Below are 17,712 nucleotides of genomic sequence, written 5' to 3'. Positions count from 1 at the left end.
AAGTTTGTAAAATATAGAAAATATTATTAGTATAAATTCCCTACAGCCGTACAGGCCAAGTTACTTACCTACATAATAATATTCAATCGTACATTACTATCCAAATGATGATCACTCATTAGTTATTTTAATACCTTTTTAATGAATATTTTTTTAACGAACTTTTGTTATTAATTTCAATCATGTTAAGTTAATAGTATTTATTTACCTAATTCAAACTCATTTTATGTATTAAAAATGTCTATGACCTTACTTTGTAGTTGAATTGAAAAAATATTCTTAACTTAACTGAGTTGAAAAATATTCATTAATACTTTCCCAAATGATACAAATCTACTACAGCTAATAGTATATCTTGCAATATATCTATTTTTATGTGAATCAATTTGGCTTTACCATATTAACAACATTTTTACAGTTTTTATGTGTGAATATAATATTAATTTATAGTTCTCAATCATAAGTACCTTATAATTTTAATTTTAATTTTTTTTTTATATTTTTATCTAAAAAAAAAAAAAGTATTTAAATTAAAATAATTAAATGATCAAAAATCATTTGGTTTGGTGGTCATAATATAACATATATATATAATTATTAATTGTACATAAACAGGAATGAATAATGACAAAAATTATTACAATTTATAATCCTTTATTCAATGTTACAAAACAATTGTTTATTTTTGGTACTATAAACCTTTAATTATAATTTCTGTATATTATAAAACTTTAAAACCTTAGATAAAATAAGCAAGAACTTTTTACTTAATTTTACAAATATAAATATTTGAGCACTCATAAAATGTTTTTTTCAATCTAACAAAAGTTAGTTAAAAAAATATTCATTAAAAAGGTATTATAATAACTAATGAGTGATAATCATTTGGATAGTAATGTACGATTGAATATTATTATGTAGGTAAGTAACTTGGCCTGTACGGCTGTAGGGAATTTATACTAATAATATTTTCTATATTTTACAAACTTAAAACTTATATGAATAATATTTTTAGTGTGGGAAGATATAAAAATTCAAAAGTGGGAATGTTGCGATAAGTTGGCACGGCATCAGTAAATCGGATTTTCCGGAGACTGGGTGAAGTTGCAAATTTAAAAAAAGCCGTTGCAAATTATTGCAAATTGGTTGCAAAAAAGTGACACCGATTTGGAACCGATCGGACGATGTCGGGGTGCCACGTAAATTTGGCACCCCAATGCTATGTTTTTCTGTAGCACTGTAAAAAATGTGTTGCAAATTTAAAAAAAGCCGTTGCAAATTATTGCAAATTGGTTGCAAAAAAGTGACACCGATTTGGAACCGATCGGACGATGTCGGGGTGCCACGTGAATTTGGCACCCCAATGCTATGTTTGTCTGTAGCACCGTAAAAAATGTGTTGCAAATTTTTTAATGAGCGTTGCAAATTGTTGCAAAATGGTTGCAAAAAAATGATGTTGATTGGATTCTGATCGAAGAATGTCGGGGTGCCAACTTCACGTACGTCTGTGCACGGTGTGCGCGATGATCCGATACGACCGCCGATAAGAGAGCGCGAACGGCACACAACGGCCGTGTATTGTACGACTGATTCGTATAATATTATTATGTAGGTATATAATATAATAATATGTGTAATAGCCGACGGAGATGAAACTAACGAGAAGAGATCGAAGAGTTGCTGCAGAGAGAGAGCCTGTCCGGACCGCCAGTCGGGGGCGGGGTACGATGATTGGGCGATTTTCGCTCTGCCGAGTTATTCTCTTTTTTTTCTCTCTTTTATTTTTTTTTTTTTACCATACGTGATGATGGTGCATCAGTAGTGTGGTGTGTCTCGTAACGATTTCGTTGCGTCGTATATTATTTTATGTAGGTACCCTATACATATAGGTAGGTGGGTTACCCGTGTATATATATATACCGTTCGGTCTATGTAGGTATATGCGCACGTCGCGTCGTTCCCATCGTGCGACTGCGGCGGTGGCGGCGGCCGCACACAATGGCCCCCCAGCCCAGCCGGTGACCTTTTGGCGCGGGGAGGTGTATAATAATATTAAATATATATATACACAGACGAAAGAGAGAAGGAAACTAAAGAATAAAAACCGACTTTTATCCTTATATTCTTTGACGCGCGCGTTGACGCAATACCAAAGTGATAATTAAGACATCCGAATCGACACGAGGCCGCCGCGCGTTGTTCGCCGGCACAAATCCTACACATATAAAACATATACGTACACGACGACGCGCCTATATAATAATAATATAATACACTCATATTATATATACACCGATATAGGCACCCGTAACTATATAATATTGTGTGTTTAATACACGCCGGCCGACCCGCGCGCACACGCTCACACGGTCGCTGGCTGCACATACGGACGCACAGCCCGGCGCCGGCGTATGGAGGTAACACGTAGGTATATAAGATACACGGATATAAGTATAATGTATATATATATATATATATGTGTGTGTGTGTGTGTGTGTGTGTGTGTGAGTGTGTGTAACCGTATAGTAAAACGAGTTGTGCACACCTTTCAATTTCACACGTCACTGGCCGGTCCGCCGCCGCCGTCACCGGTAGTCTTCGCTGCCGGGACGGACACCGTGCGAATAATAATAATAATTATTATTGTTAATTTAGAACTTGAGACTTAATGCTCTAAAAACGTATAAAACATGCATATTATGCAGTTATTATATGAGTTAAAAAAATAAAACGAAAATATGCGCATATATTATTATTATTATTATTCATGAATCGCGATTATACATTTTCAACTGTGGCAAGTTCATTTTGAATACAATTAAAGCATCAAATATTTATAAGATTCTATAATATACCGTCTTCACCGCATCTACAATCAGTTCACAATAGATGTACACAAAATACGCGTCACACGAAGACGTATTATATTACGTAGATACACTAAAATATAAGAGCTACGGAGATTAAATATTGCCGGACATAACACGACCGGCCACAAGATTAAAATCTAAAATAAACATCTTAATTTTCGAAGTTTTTAATCTGCGTGATATTAAATATCAACAAATATTTACGTTAAAACCGTCTCTAACGTGGGCATTAGAAAATGATAAAACCTGCAGGAAATGTGTTTTCTGTAAAAACTCAACAAATAAGTAAATAATAATTGAATCTTCATTCATAAAGTAATGAAATTAACGTACAAAAAACTTACGTAACGATATCGAGTTAGTGTTATAGGCCAAAAAAAAAAAACACGCAAATTTCACAAAATTTAAACCCTATAGTTATATGTTTAGTCGGCATATATATTATATACGATGATATATATATTAGGTTTTCCCTACCTACGACCTACCTATATAATATATCGTGCACAATACGCGCGCGCCGTACACCGGGTGTATCGTGCGTATGAGACAAGTGCTATATTATAGTCTTCTATATTATATTATACGTTATAAAGTCATAAATAATTGTTATGTAATGCGTAAGAAATAATCAGACTGGTCGCGAACACACACGCGTTAAATTTCGTCGTATAAAACATCGTGTGCTCGTTGCAAAACTCGAGCGATCGTTATCGCGGCGAAAAACGGGGCGAAAACCCCGAGACCGGGTCGGCCGCGAATGTATATAGTTTCGGGCCGTCGGCATAATATATTTTAATAATTGTGCGGCGCATCCCGAACGAATATAGCAATATAAATGTAAATTATACGTATAGGTATTTGTGTGTGTGTGTGTGTGTATAAATATATACGAGCGCTGCAGTTGTCCCGTCATGCGCAGGTGCCGAGCGTTTCCCGCTGTTTGATAAATCGCCCCGGACGGTTATTACTATTATTATTATTAATTTTTTTTTCGACGCCGTCGATGAAACGATACAACGATTATAATAATAATTATTGTTTTTTAGCGAGTGTATAATAATAGTAATAATATAACACCAGACTCTGCGGCGAATCCACTATAGGACGTATATAATAGTATTATGTACATGCGGCAGGATGCGAGCACAAATTATACGCTCGGCATTACGGCGACCACCAGATACGGGCGTTCGACATAATTTCGAGACGTAAACGACCGCAAAAGAACGGTTTTCGTCTAAAAATATTTAACGATTTACTACTACATACCTATATAGCTTCGAGTGTTATGCACACAGACACTGTTATTATAATTCATTATAATATTATGCGTGTGCGTGTTATATGCGTTCTGCTCCTATTCCCGCAAGTCTAATTAAAAGCGCGAAGAATGCGTGGCGCGTGTGTGTACATTGGTGGCCACGCGTGCACCGCCGAGAGAGAAGAGACCCGACAAGAAGATATTATACGTCCGCGAGATCGAGCGGTCACGACGGAGTGGGCACGTGCGTAATATTGTAATAGTAATAATAATATATACGTATATAGGTGATCTATACGAAATAACTCGGCGGGGACGCACAGGACGAGATAATATATATATATATATTGTATGTACGGTGCGGTTGTGATGTCGTCTGTTGGTCGGGTGCCAGTGCGCGCGCGGCGGTCGGTCGCAGGACTTTATATTTTTTAATTGCTTCCAGAAGTTTTCGTCCGCGATTTAATTTAATTTATATTATCGCGGACGCGTTCGCGGAGACGTTGAATAATTGCCACCCCCACGACCCGCCACTCTATATATAAGTATATTAACACACGTAGGTATGTAATAATTTATAAATAATATGTATATATATAGGTGATATATAGTGCTGTAGCGTCGTCTACAGGTTGGCCCATCATTTTAAATACGACAAATTATCTTATATTATACAACGCGATATATATTTACGAAATTACCTTTCATGATCAGCTAATCTTTTGATAAGAAAACCACAGCAATCCCAGAAAAGAAACATCGCTACCAGTTAGTCGAATCACTAAGCAATGATGGTATAGTATGTTATACGATTATGAGTGGAAAAAAATTCAACACATAAATGTGCAGTAGATATAATCCACTATTATATGGTAATATGTAGGGTATGTCTGAACAAGTCGTGCTTATTATTAGGCATTTTAGAAGAACTGAAAACTAGAAGGTCGGCGTATCGTCATTACGTATATAATATAATATGTGTTTGATGTTTAATCCCGAAGATCTACAATGACAATTTGTGCCTATGTACAACCAATGTAGGAAAATCTTTTTTTTTAATTCGTGAATTTGTGAGGCACATAAATTAAAACAATAATGAATATCGATAACTGCACGTTTTATATAAAGTAAAATATCATTGATCTCTATACAATCTATCATACTATATAGATGTATTGTATACAATATACTAATGCTACTTATTGAAAATAGATTTGTCGTGACATCAGTGAAAATAATTATCAAGAAAAAATAACAAAATACAGTTGTTAAATTTTCATTTTAAAACGATACCTATACGGCTATACCTATATCAAAAAAAGGGGGGGGGGGGGCAATTTCAGCCTATGTTTCAAATAGTCTGTTGAAAGTAGTATTTCAAATACGCTTAAATTACATATTTTTCCGAAGTAAGTCAAATATAGGTAAATTTGTTGTTTTGCTATAAATTAATATAATTTGTTAGTACCTACTTACATAATATATAATATTATATGTATTACCTAACAGCTAATACGAGTTTTAAGACACCCGCGCATCCCCACTGCAGCAATATAAGTATTTCGTCTATTATAAAATTGCGTGAAATATACAACTAATAAGACAAGCGGTTTTCCCGCATCCCTGTCCACACACTGCGAATTCTTCCTTATACACAATGCATACTATTATAATATGATACGCAAAATATCGTGAGTATAACAAAACGTAGGCCTCACCTTTGGTAGTCGGCCTTGCAGTATATGTTGCCGTCCCGGTAGAAACATTTGATTTCGGATGCCAGGGTCCGGGCGCACTGGGAACAACACAGACACGATGCGTGCCATCTCTTGTCCACCGCGAACAGATAGTAACGGTCGAGGATTTTCAGACCGCACCCGTCGCACAGGTTCACCTCGACCTGTTCCCGTTTGGGCCGGACCATCATGTCCGCGGCCGGCGGCGACGACTCGTAAGCGCCACCGCCGCTGTAAGACGTCACGTGGCCGGACGGCGGTGGAGGCGACGACGACGACGACGGTTCCGGCGGCGACCCGTAGCCACCACCGAGATGGTGGTGGTGATGGTGGTGCAATAGCTGGTGATTGTGATTATGGTGTCCGGCGGGCGACGAGCCCAAACCGTGGCCGGCGTCACGTTCCTGCTTGCACGGGACCGCCTGCAGCGGGCCGCCGCGGTAGTCGTCGCGTCCCATGATGGAAATCGGAGGCGGCGGCGGCGGAGGAGACACCTTACTGCAGCAGTCGGCGGTGGTGCAGTCGTCGTCGAACTCTGACTTGAACGCGCAACATTGCCCGTGCACGCCGCCGCCGACCACGCCGACCACGCCGAATACGTTGGTGGTATCCTGGCCGCGGCACGACGTGGTCGGCAGGTTCGGGCTCAGGTCTCTGGACGGGTCGTACGGGTTGGCCAGCATGGTGTGATGGCGGTCATGCTGCTGATATGCAGCACAAAACAAACAAACAAACAAAACACGTTATAACAATGAGTATCGCAATAATATTATATAAATTATACAAGTGCTAACGTGCTGTAGGGATTACTAATTAATATTTTTGAGGGTCACTTTATGAAATAATGAAGTTTTGGGAGTCATAAAAATTGAAGAATATTTAGAAATATAATATGTAGAATAAGTGAAAGAAGTAAAAATAAAATAATAATATAAAATCAATGAAAACTTCATTTAAATCACGACAAATTTTTATCATCACAAAATGTCTTGTCTGCGTGGGCCAGATAAAGTTTATCACCGCGCCACCATTTAGTGACCCTTTTTTCAATATTATGTTGTATAGTCACGCCCCGATATGGTCGATTACTAATATTAAGTTGTAACATACACTTAATTCGGAGCAGAAACGAACTGTTAAACGAAAAAATTTGACGGTTCCGGTTGCAGAAAAATGTCGATCGAAATGTCGTACATAATATGTGCGACAACTTTTAAACAACACTTCGGACGGTGAGCGATTTGAAGGGACTCAAACGCGTTCACGTTTTTAGAATTTGGCCTTCCGCGCTGATGAGATTCGCAAGCGATAGTTCAGACTTTAGAGGCGAACAAGAAAATTGATGGCTATGTGAAAACCATAACATTATGTATAGGTAAAGAGTAAAGTACGAATACAAACAAGATCGTATCGAGAATCGAGAACCTAACCAGTTTTCGAGACTGTACATCCAGATGCCCGTAGTATATACCTATACAATATTATATCTGACAAAATATCGATAACACGGTTTTATTTTAATCTAGACGAAGAACGAGTCTCGGATTACTTTTATTGTACACGCGAATTAATTTCTACGACGTGGACGACCGCGACGACGCATTCGATGCGGCGGCGGCAGCAACAGCAGTACTGCAGTAGGTAGTCTTTTCACGCGATTCAATTGTATAAGGTATATTATTACTACGAGACGAGAAAAGAAATTTGACCGATGGCGAGTAAAATCGGTGGAGGCGAAGACGACTACGGGACCTTGCAGGGGTGGGTTCAAAACGAGGTAAAAATAATATGTTTGCGAAATCCCTCTGTTATTATTATTTAGAGTATTATTATTTCGATGCCCTCACACGTCGTAGCGTCGTCATCACAGTCGTTGTCGTCGTCTCGGATGTCAAGTACCATCGTCAGTATATACATCATAATAATATATGATGGACACGCAAGAAAAAAAAAGAATAAAAGAAATGCACAGCACAACACAAAAGGGACAATGGTCATTTTTGCAAATATATATAATCACAAGGCGGGACGAGTTTTCTATTTCAGGTGCGTTTTTATATACTATTATATATATTATACGAGCGTCTCGTTATTACACATTATTATTATCATTATTATTCTCGCGCTACCGAATTCCGCCAAATCAACATTCTCTCGCAGTCTCGCACAAATACACACATACACGTATACACGCTTACACGTAGATACTTCACTTCACATCACACTTATTCGGGGAAAAAATACCCATTCACCACTACAACATACACTATACGTACGTTTATATATTATTATTTATATTATATAAAATACGTAACACAATGATAATAATAAAAGGTCACGGCGACGAAGTGTATTATCGAGTGGTTATTGTGCTCGAATGCCCCTGGTTTTTTTTTTCATATTATTATTATTCCACCGCCACCGGGTCAAATAGGGTAAGGACAGATGTCAGGCGCTCATATAGGGTTTGCCCTTGTTGAGATGACAAATCAAAAAATAAAAATAAAATAATACACGACGGCGGTCACCTGTAACCCCCGCCCTTACCCACCCACATGGCAATGATTATCGTCGACCTAATAAAATAATAATAAATAATAATATTGTAATAGACGGGCCCGCGTCGTATATCAGCTTTCTGTTGTAATTATTATTTTAAAAGTCGGTTCATCATTTCTTTATTTTCTAATACACATATATCATCGCTGAATAAAGTGTGTCGTTGGCCTGAGATTTTTCACGGAGTGATCCGCGAACAGTGGAGTTTCAACTTAAAGGCATTTACGATAGATGTGACGATGCAGAGAAACCCTCCGGAGCTGGGGGTTTATATTATGACGGACCGGAGAACTCGCACGAGAAATATTATTGTATATATATGCATCGTATTATAATATTAATATAATATTGTGTCGTATATAGGTACGTCAAAAATCCGATTGCGCAATGTATACATATAGGTACACAACTGCCAACAGCAATCCGAATCGAAGGATTTAATAATAATATTATTATTATGTTGTATTGTATACGCGCGCGAGTCGTCGTGCAGCACACCACCTCGCAACGACTTACCATTATAATAGATATATAATAATATTATATTATTATATGGTATATATATAGGACTACTATACGCACTCTCTCGCATACACCTATGCGTCTCCGACAACATTATAATAACGTTATTATTATTCGTATTGCATTGTCGTCCGACGACTCTCGTGGCCGGACCGATATACAACTCTATATTATACATTATATTATTATTTACTACTATATAACATATCGCGCGTAGAGATATCCAATCATTAATAATAAACTCTCGCCGGTGTACACACGCATACAATAATAACACAGCACACGGACACATGGCGCTGACTATACACACACTGCATAATAATATATTATACATAGTAATTTGGACGGCTGCCGCGGTGGGAATCGCAATGCGTCTTTTCTCTTTTTCGTATTATTATTATTATTATTATTGTTATTTTATTATTGCGTCGTTTATTTCGGAATCGCCTTTTGTCCGGCGCGCCGGGGCCGTTCGACACTGTTGCAGTTTGAAAAGCCCATCGTCGTCGTCGTCGTCGTGGTTAAAAAATCGACTAGGCCGCGATGGCGATGACGAGCAGCTTTTCCACGGTGCGTATGTTTTATAATTTTATTATACATTTGCGGCACTCGACCTCTATATACTTCTCCTCTTTCCGACCACCCCTCACCACTCATAAACTTCTCTTCCGCCAAGTCAGTTAAATACCACGGTCACGTTTTTTTCTTCTCGATAATCGGTACCACGAGTACCTAAACGCACTGCAAGTAAATGCGTGTAATATACACACAGTAATATACGAAAGTATTTATTGTCGATATCGAACGAGACCAAAATTGCGACCTATATACCGAGCGGTATGATATAATATTATGATATATACTACTGCTCGAGAAATTTATTTCACCCCCACCTCCACCTCCACCCGAGGGTGTGTACTGCACAGCCACTCGAATTTCGAACAACAAGAGGATTACGGGAACCACAAAATCGCATTATCTCGGTCTGTTTGGTGCGAACATTGAACTGTTTTTTTCACCTCTCTCTCGCCCGCCACACGCGCACAATACGCACCGCTTCTTATACATTTATATTATTATGTTGTTGCATTCATATATTATAATATTGTTTGGCAGCGGTCGTCGACACAATAAAATGATAATAATACGGTGTAGGGATTTGAATAATTGGTAAACTCGGACAATACGCGAACTCGACACGACACCTATATATAAACGCAAATACTGCACTGGGGCAGTTTATTATGTATTATATACTGCACCGCGTGTGCCGGTCGCTGTGTTTCCGCGATAAAAACCGTTCGGGAAATCGAAGATCGTGCGTCGATGATTTCTATCAATATACGAAAAAATATTTCCCAGTTTTAATGCGAAAAATACCTCGCGGATTTATACATCAGCGAGCGTTACATATAGGTACTTGGCACACCCCTCTCCTCCACAAACAGAAAGTCGTATTGTTATGTACTTAATCGGGTTGTAAGTATACCTGCAGCCCCGTCGATAGAGATTAATCCGAGGATTCCTACCTATTCCGTAGCATGCACCGGTATTTGTTTAATTGTTGTGACTGTTGATTTTTGCCGATCCAAGAGGTTTATACTTTAGACAGTATATAACGTTTGTCCGCGTACGTTCTTGCAATATTTAATATAATAACAATATATTACACTGATTTATACCCGACAGCATAACTCCCTTATCTGCAGCCCCCCTCCATCACGACGGTTGACACAAACAGAATTTCCACGAGAATTCCCTATAGCTGGTATAAAAACCGAGGTCGTGATCGAGATACTTCCAAATCGGAACAGCAGGGCCTAAAGACTTTGGATTTTCACATCACACGCAGCCACCCTCTCCCGCACATAAAATTTCGGGCCCTTGTACTAAATGTATTTGCGGGCCCTATAAAATATTACGTAATATATAATAATAAGTATTACTCCTATCAAAATTTAAAAATTACAAATTCATTTCAACGGGTCCCTAAAATAACCGAACCCCTGAACTCCAGGTCCAACAGCCCCCCCCCCCTATACTGACGCATGATCATAATATGATAATACTATTATGATTTATGGGTATTGACGCGCGACACTTACGCGAGGTCCACCAATGACCGTGTACTCACCCAATGCATTCCGGGTTTCTGATTGGCCAGGTCTTCAAACACGCCCATCAGGGCTGCCAATGCGACGCGTTGTACAAGTGATTCGCGTGCAACGAGTGTCTCGTATCTCTAGTTGTAGTCTTCCGGCAGCGAATGCGAGGGTGTCATCGACAAAGATCCCGCTGCAGCTGAAGGAAGAGCGGCTCGGACAACTGTAACAAATAAGCCGCGAGTTAGACGGTTTGGTGGATAGAAAAAGCGATGGCTCTTACAATGTACGTAACTATCGTGGTTAGTAAAAAAAAAATCAATTTTTTGGTACAAATAATAATAAACAATAATCACGATAGTCTAAATTATTGTAAAGCAAAGATGATATTAATATTATATAATAAATGTATATCCGGTCTACCGCTTACGAGATAACACGTAGTTTAGCACGTTGTATATTGTAAGTTGTGTACTATTATACCTAAACATACTGCATCAGAGGGATAACAGAAACAGAACAGCACGGGCAACGATAGCGCGAGAGAGCCGAACGAAAAGGTCAATGGGTGCGGCGGCGGCGAGAGCGCAGTCCGACAGATAACCGCGAAACGCCCGGGGGTTATCGCCGGCAGCGGTTTAAGACCATATACCTTTAATCTAAAGGCAACACTCTCTTTCCGGACCACTGGTCATTGTGTATATATTATTATATATTATTAAATAATATTATAATATATTATGTGATACCGGTATACGATAACCGGGTTTTCTATATCGGCGGTCGGCAAGACGAAAAAGATTACGTTTTTTTCGTTGTTGATCCTGTGTATACGCGAGTGAGTAAAGATGTCGATTCGGTTTCGATAACATGTTATATTATTATGCTTATTATGACTGTATTAAAATCTACTATATATATATATAATATATATGCGCTACTGCTACTTTCGACGATTATATCGAGATAGCGTATTATCTTTTATATATATATATATATAGATAGATAACAGTCGATATATATTATGTATATATAGAAGTCTTCAATTATTGCAATTATTCCGAGATGTGTTATGAGATACGATTTAGTATTTCCGTGTAGAAATATTAATTGTTCAGAAATGTTTTACAAATTCTAAATGTATATGCGCAGAAACGGATTATTACACTGTTTTGGACATAAGCACGCATTAACGCCAATGCCTGCAGCTGCGGAGCCTTCATCCGGTTTAAAAATATATTCATAATACCGACATATTTTTTTAAAAATTCCTAAAGCTGTCATAATATATTATACTTTACACAAATAGTAGAACATCTCAATCAAATGTATACCACGTATGAATATACAAATAATTTAAACATTTATAAAACAAAAATCACATGATTATTTATTAATTATCATTGTTAATTTTTTGTAATTTTAGGGATATTTCTTGATTTTAGATAATATTATGACACATTAAATATCAATACAATATAATTATATATAATAAACATTGTAAGAAGATAATAGAGTTGACAATCCAATTAAAAGTACTACATAATTGTTTTCGATAACGTTAAGTAGATGTAAAATATATGCCTATAATTTATTTTTTATTTTTGGGTTGCATTTTACTATCTGTGCAAAATTTATTTTTTCCTCTATATAAACTTTAATCTGGCTGTGTATCGAAGTAGTTTTTATATTATAAAACAAGTTTTATAGCTTAAGAATACTATGGTCTGTACTCTGTACTTTTTCTGTACGCAATCCAATATTTGACGAGATATTATTTGCAATATTATGTTATTAACTCATCATAGTATAAATTATAATATTGATCGAACGTTTGTGTAGAAATCCTAATCGAGTTATTGCATTAAGAATATATAGAGATGCGACTACACATATTATACGAAGTATATGTTATAATAGTATGAAATACTACAAGGCGTCAAAGGGATATGAAACTATATGTAATATTTTTGCACTTATCTCTGCAGTTTTATGATTAAATGCATTTTTATTGATGTATAAAATACGTGGTAGATGATATTATAAATTACGCACTATTAATGCATAATATATGTATTGTGCGTGTATAAAGTTTTGACGACGGTTATAAATACGAAACGAGTATCGAGCCCATATTTTATTACAGTATATATTACTCGTATTCCAAATAATACTTTCAGCGTGTGTTTTCTTCCGACAAACTAGTTTTCATTTATAAAACCGTATTCACGTTATAATATATTATATTTTTAAGACGGCAGTGACTGTTTGTACACTCGAATAAAATCAATAAATTACTATATTTGTCGTTATCGAATATAATATTATATAATATTAATATGATCGGTCTCAACAAATCGTTTTTTATTTCCACCACGTTAAAATATCGTGATTTTTTTCTGATACACCTCAGCAGTGACGCGTGTTTATGGCAAACAATGAGACATTATATACCTATTATCCATTATATGAACGTCGGCGTACTACCTCTATAGGTACAACGCACAAATCACATTATATGCCAATAGGTACATAATATACAAAATATCGTCTCTTTGTCGCGATAATTTGTTATTTTTTTTGTTAACGGCGACTGTACATATATATATATATAGGTACACTATTTATCAGATCATCGTCGACTGCAGTATAGTATGGTAAACCAAAACGTGGGCGTAAAAACAAAACCATATAATACATTTGTAGGCACGTCGTTTTTCGTGTGTCTAATCGATCGTCGTCGTCGATCATAGCGCCCAGGTCGCCGCCCGGTTTATGTATAAAACGAAGTACCTATACATCGCGTGGTATACCTATGTATCGTAACAGGTACGTATGTATATATATATATATATATATAGGTAATTGAAAACAAATGCTCAGACGAGCGGCGAATACCGAAACGCCGCGGTTATTATACAAAACGCTGCCGAGTCAGACTGCCATATCGAAATGATGATCGCATCGGACACGCCGCGCACGAGTTTTATCGCGCTTGTAGATCGCGATCGGCGGATTTGTCACGGTCGGGATAGCTAATAAATCGACGCGAAAATAAACTATCGACGTGTCGTCGACTTTATAATAATATATATAAAATGCTATAACTCGTGTGTATATGTATATATATACACATCGAACACTCGCCACGCCCCCGGCGCGTATAATATATTTAGGTATATAATATTATATGTATGAATAAGGCGAAACCATTTTATCTTCTTATCCGCGAACACAACGAGAGCCGAGTGTGCATCTTCTGCAGGGTATATGTACCGAAAATCTCCTGTGGTTAATATTCGATTTTTCCAAACGGCGTTAAAAATAAACCGCTATATAAGGTCTTTTTAACAAACTCAATTTTTCTCACCTTTTTTTTATGTTATACAAATTTAAAATATTTAGCCAGTCGTGTTTAAGAAAAACAAACTATATCATCTGAGCATTAAAACAATAGATAAGTGCGGGATACTAGTGAAATATTCGCCATGAATATATCATACCCATTCCGCCATCATACTAATTAGATACTTACCAATGTTGTTTTCTTGTTTATACTTAACGATTATATAGGTATAAATCATAGGTACGCTCCATTGCTCCATATACTTTTGATATATATTGTGTATAAATAACAACTTTCATAAACATAATAATATTAGAGATACCGGCTATAACTATTATTTTCTGGAAGACGATCGATTGAGAAATAACCGCAAAAATCGACCGAAAACGTTTGTGAATCGAGTTAGGACAATGTACATTTTGAATAAAGTGATGTGAATTCGACGAGATCTGCTCGCTATTTCATTATAAGTTTACTTGTAATATAATATATACATGTATAGATATAATAATATATAACCGGGGATCAAACTTCGAAGCATTATCATAATCTCATTTCACTTATTTGTTGGCTTATTATACTACCTATATTTATTGCCATTTGCCGAGTAAACAATATTTTATCTCGACGTAAAATATCAAACGTTTTTAATGCATATTTGATGATTTTCGATTAGAGCATTGGTGACTAACACAAATCTGCATAGGATAAAAAAAATCGTTAACTAATTTTAGATTTTAATTGTGTGTATATATTGCGAAGAGCATATTATAATCATACTAGTATTTATTATTTATAAGATTTTAAATGTATACCTACCTAAATTTAAAATAATTTTGCGTATATTATACTCTTTCAATATAAAAAGGTACAAATCCGTGAATAAAAGATTATTCATAATAAGTGCATAATATAATATATATTTTTGATTTTAAGTCCATTTAACTGCTTAATAAATTGTTATTATTTGTTCGAGCCCTGCAGTATTATATAGGTATAAATAACGATGACGGTAAAGTGGAAAAATCAGACTATAGCAAATATGTGCGGGAAGAAACGGAATTGGTAAAAAAAATTGCATTACATATTTTTATATACATGTAGTGCAATATTATATACAAGTCGTACATTGTAGTTTTGCGTGTATACGGAGTTTTTGTTTATCAATTATCACTATTGCCAGGCAATATCTTAGAATATTTACCAGACATTTTTTATATGATACGCATGTCAAATTTACAATTACACAACTTAATATAAGTTAAGCATAGGTATACCTATACATTGAAGACATTAAGTATAAAATGTAAATAATAGAATACTGCAACCGTGGAAATAATATGACATAGGTACCTAAACTAATGAGTAATAACTACGGATGTTAAAACGCTATTTAGATAAATAAAAAATAACGACTTAAACATTTTACAATTTTACTTTATATAAATTTTTACCATACCCAGAAGATGGACCATTATATGAATTGTTAAAAAAAAAATTTTATTCTTTCTTATATACAATTACGATAAAATAAACACAATATATATTATATACACTGTTTTTTTTCCGCGTTCGGCTTCCGCCTACTCGTGTCGAACGATTAATTTTTATACCTTGTTTGTGTGTGCCCGTGTGCCTATACCTATATAATATAATGTGTATAATTATGTTGTTTGTTTAGAGGTTTTTTTTTCTTCCGCCCGGTTCTTCTGCCACCGCGTCACATGATTATTGTTATTATCATTACACTGCGCGCGGCTGCGGGAGTGCGAAAAACGCGAATAAATATTAAATTGAATTCGAGCGAAACCACAATAGTATGTGTAATGTGTGAAGGTATAATAATAATAATAATAATAATACAATATTCTATTTGCGCAAAAACCATTCCAGCGGTAATTCGAAACCCTCTGTTACATAAATGCGCGTGTATAGTAATAACAATATAATACGAAAACCGCGTATACCAAAGTATATATTATAATATATATATTTCTTTTAATAACATACCTATACCTATGTATGCGTACCTACGCAGTTCCGAACGTTAATTTCACACACACACGTACCCGGCTGGCTTTCCGTGAACGAGGCTGGCTTAATCGTGAACGAGGGAAATATTAACGGGCCGGGTGAATAAAAAACACCGAACCAATTTTCAAACTCGACGAGTTCAAGTGTTTAACTGACCGTAACTACGCGTCGAATGGGTTTTATAAAATACCTCTTCGGCGTGTCGTCATATATTTTATTTATTTTTTCCCTGGCCGGGATAATCGTATTATATTATTATTAGATTGATTGCCAACGCTGCGAGTAAACTACATTAACAGCGATATGTGCGCGATCGGACACAACTGTGTGCACTTATCTCAAAACTTTCTAGCGTTTTAGGTTGATGGTGGGAATCCACATATCCATATTATATAAGTATAATATTATGCTCTAAAAAACACTTAATATGCATTTCTGCATCCTGCACTAAAAAAATTAAATATTTAAAGTTGAAATTTCTTTGATTAATCATAGGCAATAATATAATATATAAATTAATTATTATGCATTAATATATTATTATATTAGGAGTATATAGGTAGTACAGGTACCCTTCGATAGGTATATATTTTATTGTTTTGCCCACAATGCGTTATAATAATTAATAGGTATACATATAATACCAAATAAATAAGTACCTATAGTTTTTAGCCGACACAGTGACACCGTGCACCGCGACTCGCGAGTAATAATAATCGTTTTAAAAAGGAGATTTCAAACATAATATCACATATAATATAGGTCCGGAATATACGCACAATAAATCCGTTCTCCGAGTGAGCACGCCTACAAATATAGTTATTTAATGTCACATTATTATTATCGGCACATTACCACTGCAGGAGGAAAATAATATGCACCTGCGAGTTACTCCCGCAGGTTTTCTACGACAAATAACTAGTTTTAGTGGTGTTCACACCTTGCAGCGTGTGCCGCTGCAACAAACGCGCGCGTGTAGGTACCTAACTATATATACCTATACAAATGTATATTATATAATAATATACACATTGATACAGCGATGACGAAGACGCGACTCGTTTTTATCGGTTCTACTTTTTTGTCCTCCGACATAAGGGTCGGATTCTTTTCGGTAGGCATCACGAGAGGAAATTTTAACGACTGCTTACCTACTTGTATTATTTTACGTTTTACTCGACGACTGGTTTCATCGTTCATAAAAAAAAAAACAACAAACACCAAAAAAAAATAAAATCGTACTCGAGTGTATACAAATAATGTATACATAAAATATCTC

General features: G+C 36.1%; 1 protein-coding gene across 2 annotated transcripts in view; it reads right to left on the bottom strand.

Moving 5' to 3' along the window:
* LOC132938065 (LIM/homeobox protein Lhx2-like) overlaps positions 1 to 17,712 on the bottom strand; it is a 60,393-nt gene that overhangs the window by 34,679 nt on the left and 8,002 nt on the right. Inside the window, exons 2-3 of one of the 2 annotated variants that reach the window (XM_061004731.1) lie at positions 11,086 to 11,276; positions 5,853 to 6,574 (exon numbers count right to left, since the gene is read on the bottom strand). In XM_061004731.1, coding sequence (XP_060860714.1) covers positions 5,853 to 6,574; positions 11,086 to 11,133 — 770 coding nt within the window. In that variant the 5' untranslated portion in view covers positions 11,134 to 11,276. The remainder of the gene's footprint in view (positions 1 to 5,852; positions 6,575 to 11,085; positions 11,277 to 17,712) is intronic. The other variant, XM_061004732.1, reaches the window with a different exon arrangement.

The sequence above is a fragment of the Metopolophium dirhodum genome, chromosome 2 (genome assembly GCF_019925205.1).
Source record: "Metopolophium dirhodum isolate CAU chromosome 2, ASM1992520v1, whole genome shotgun sequence".
NCBI classification, from domain to species: Eukaryota; Metazoa; Arthropoda; class Insecta; order Hemiptera; family Aphididae; genus Metopolophium; species Metopolophium dirhodum.
Note: the sequence above shows the minus strand (reverse complement) of the source record. Positions and strands in the feature narration are given on the sequence as shown.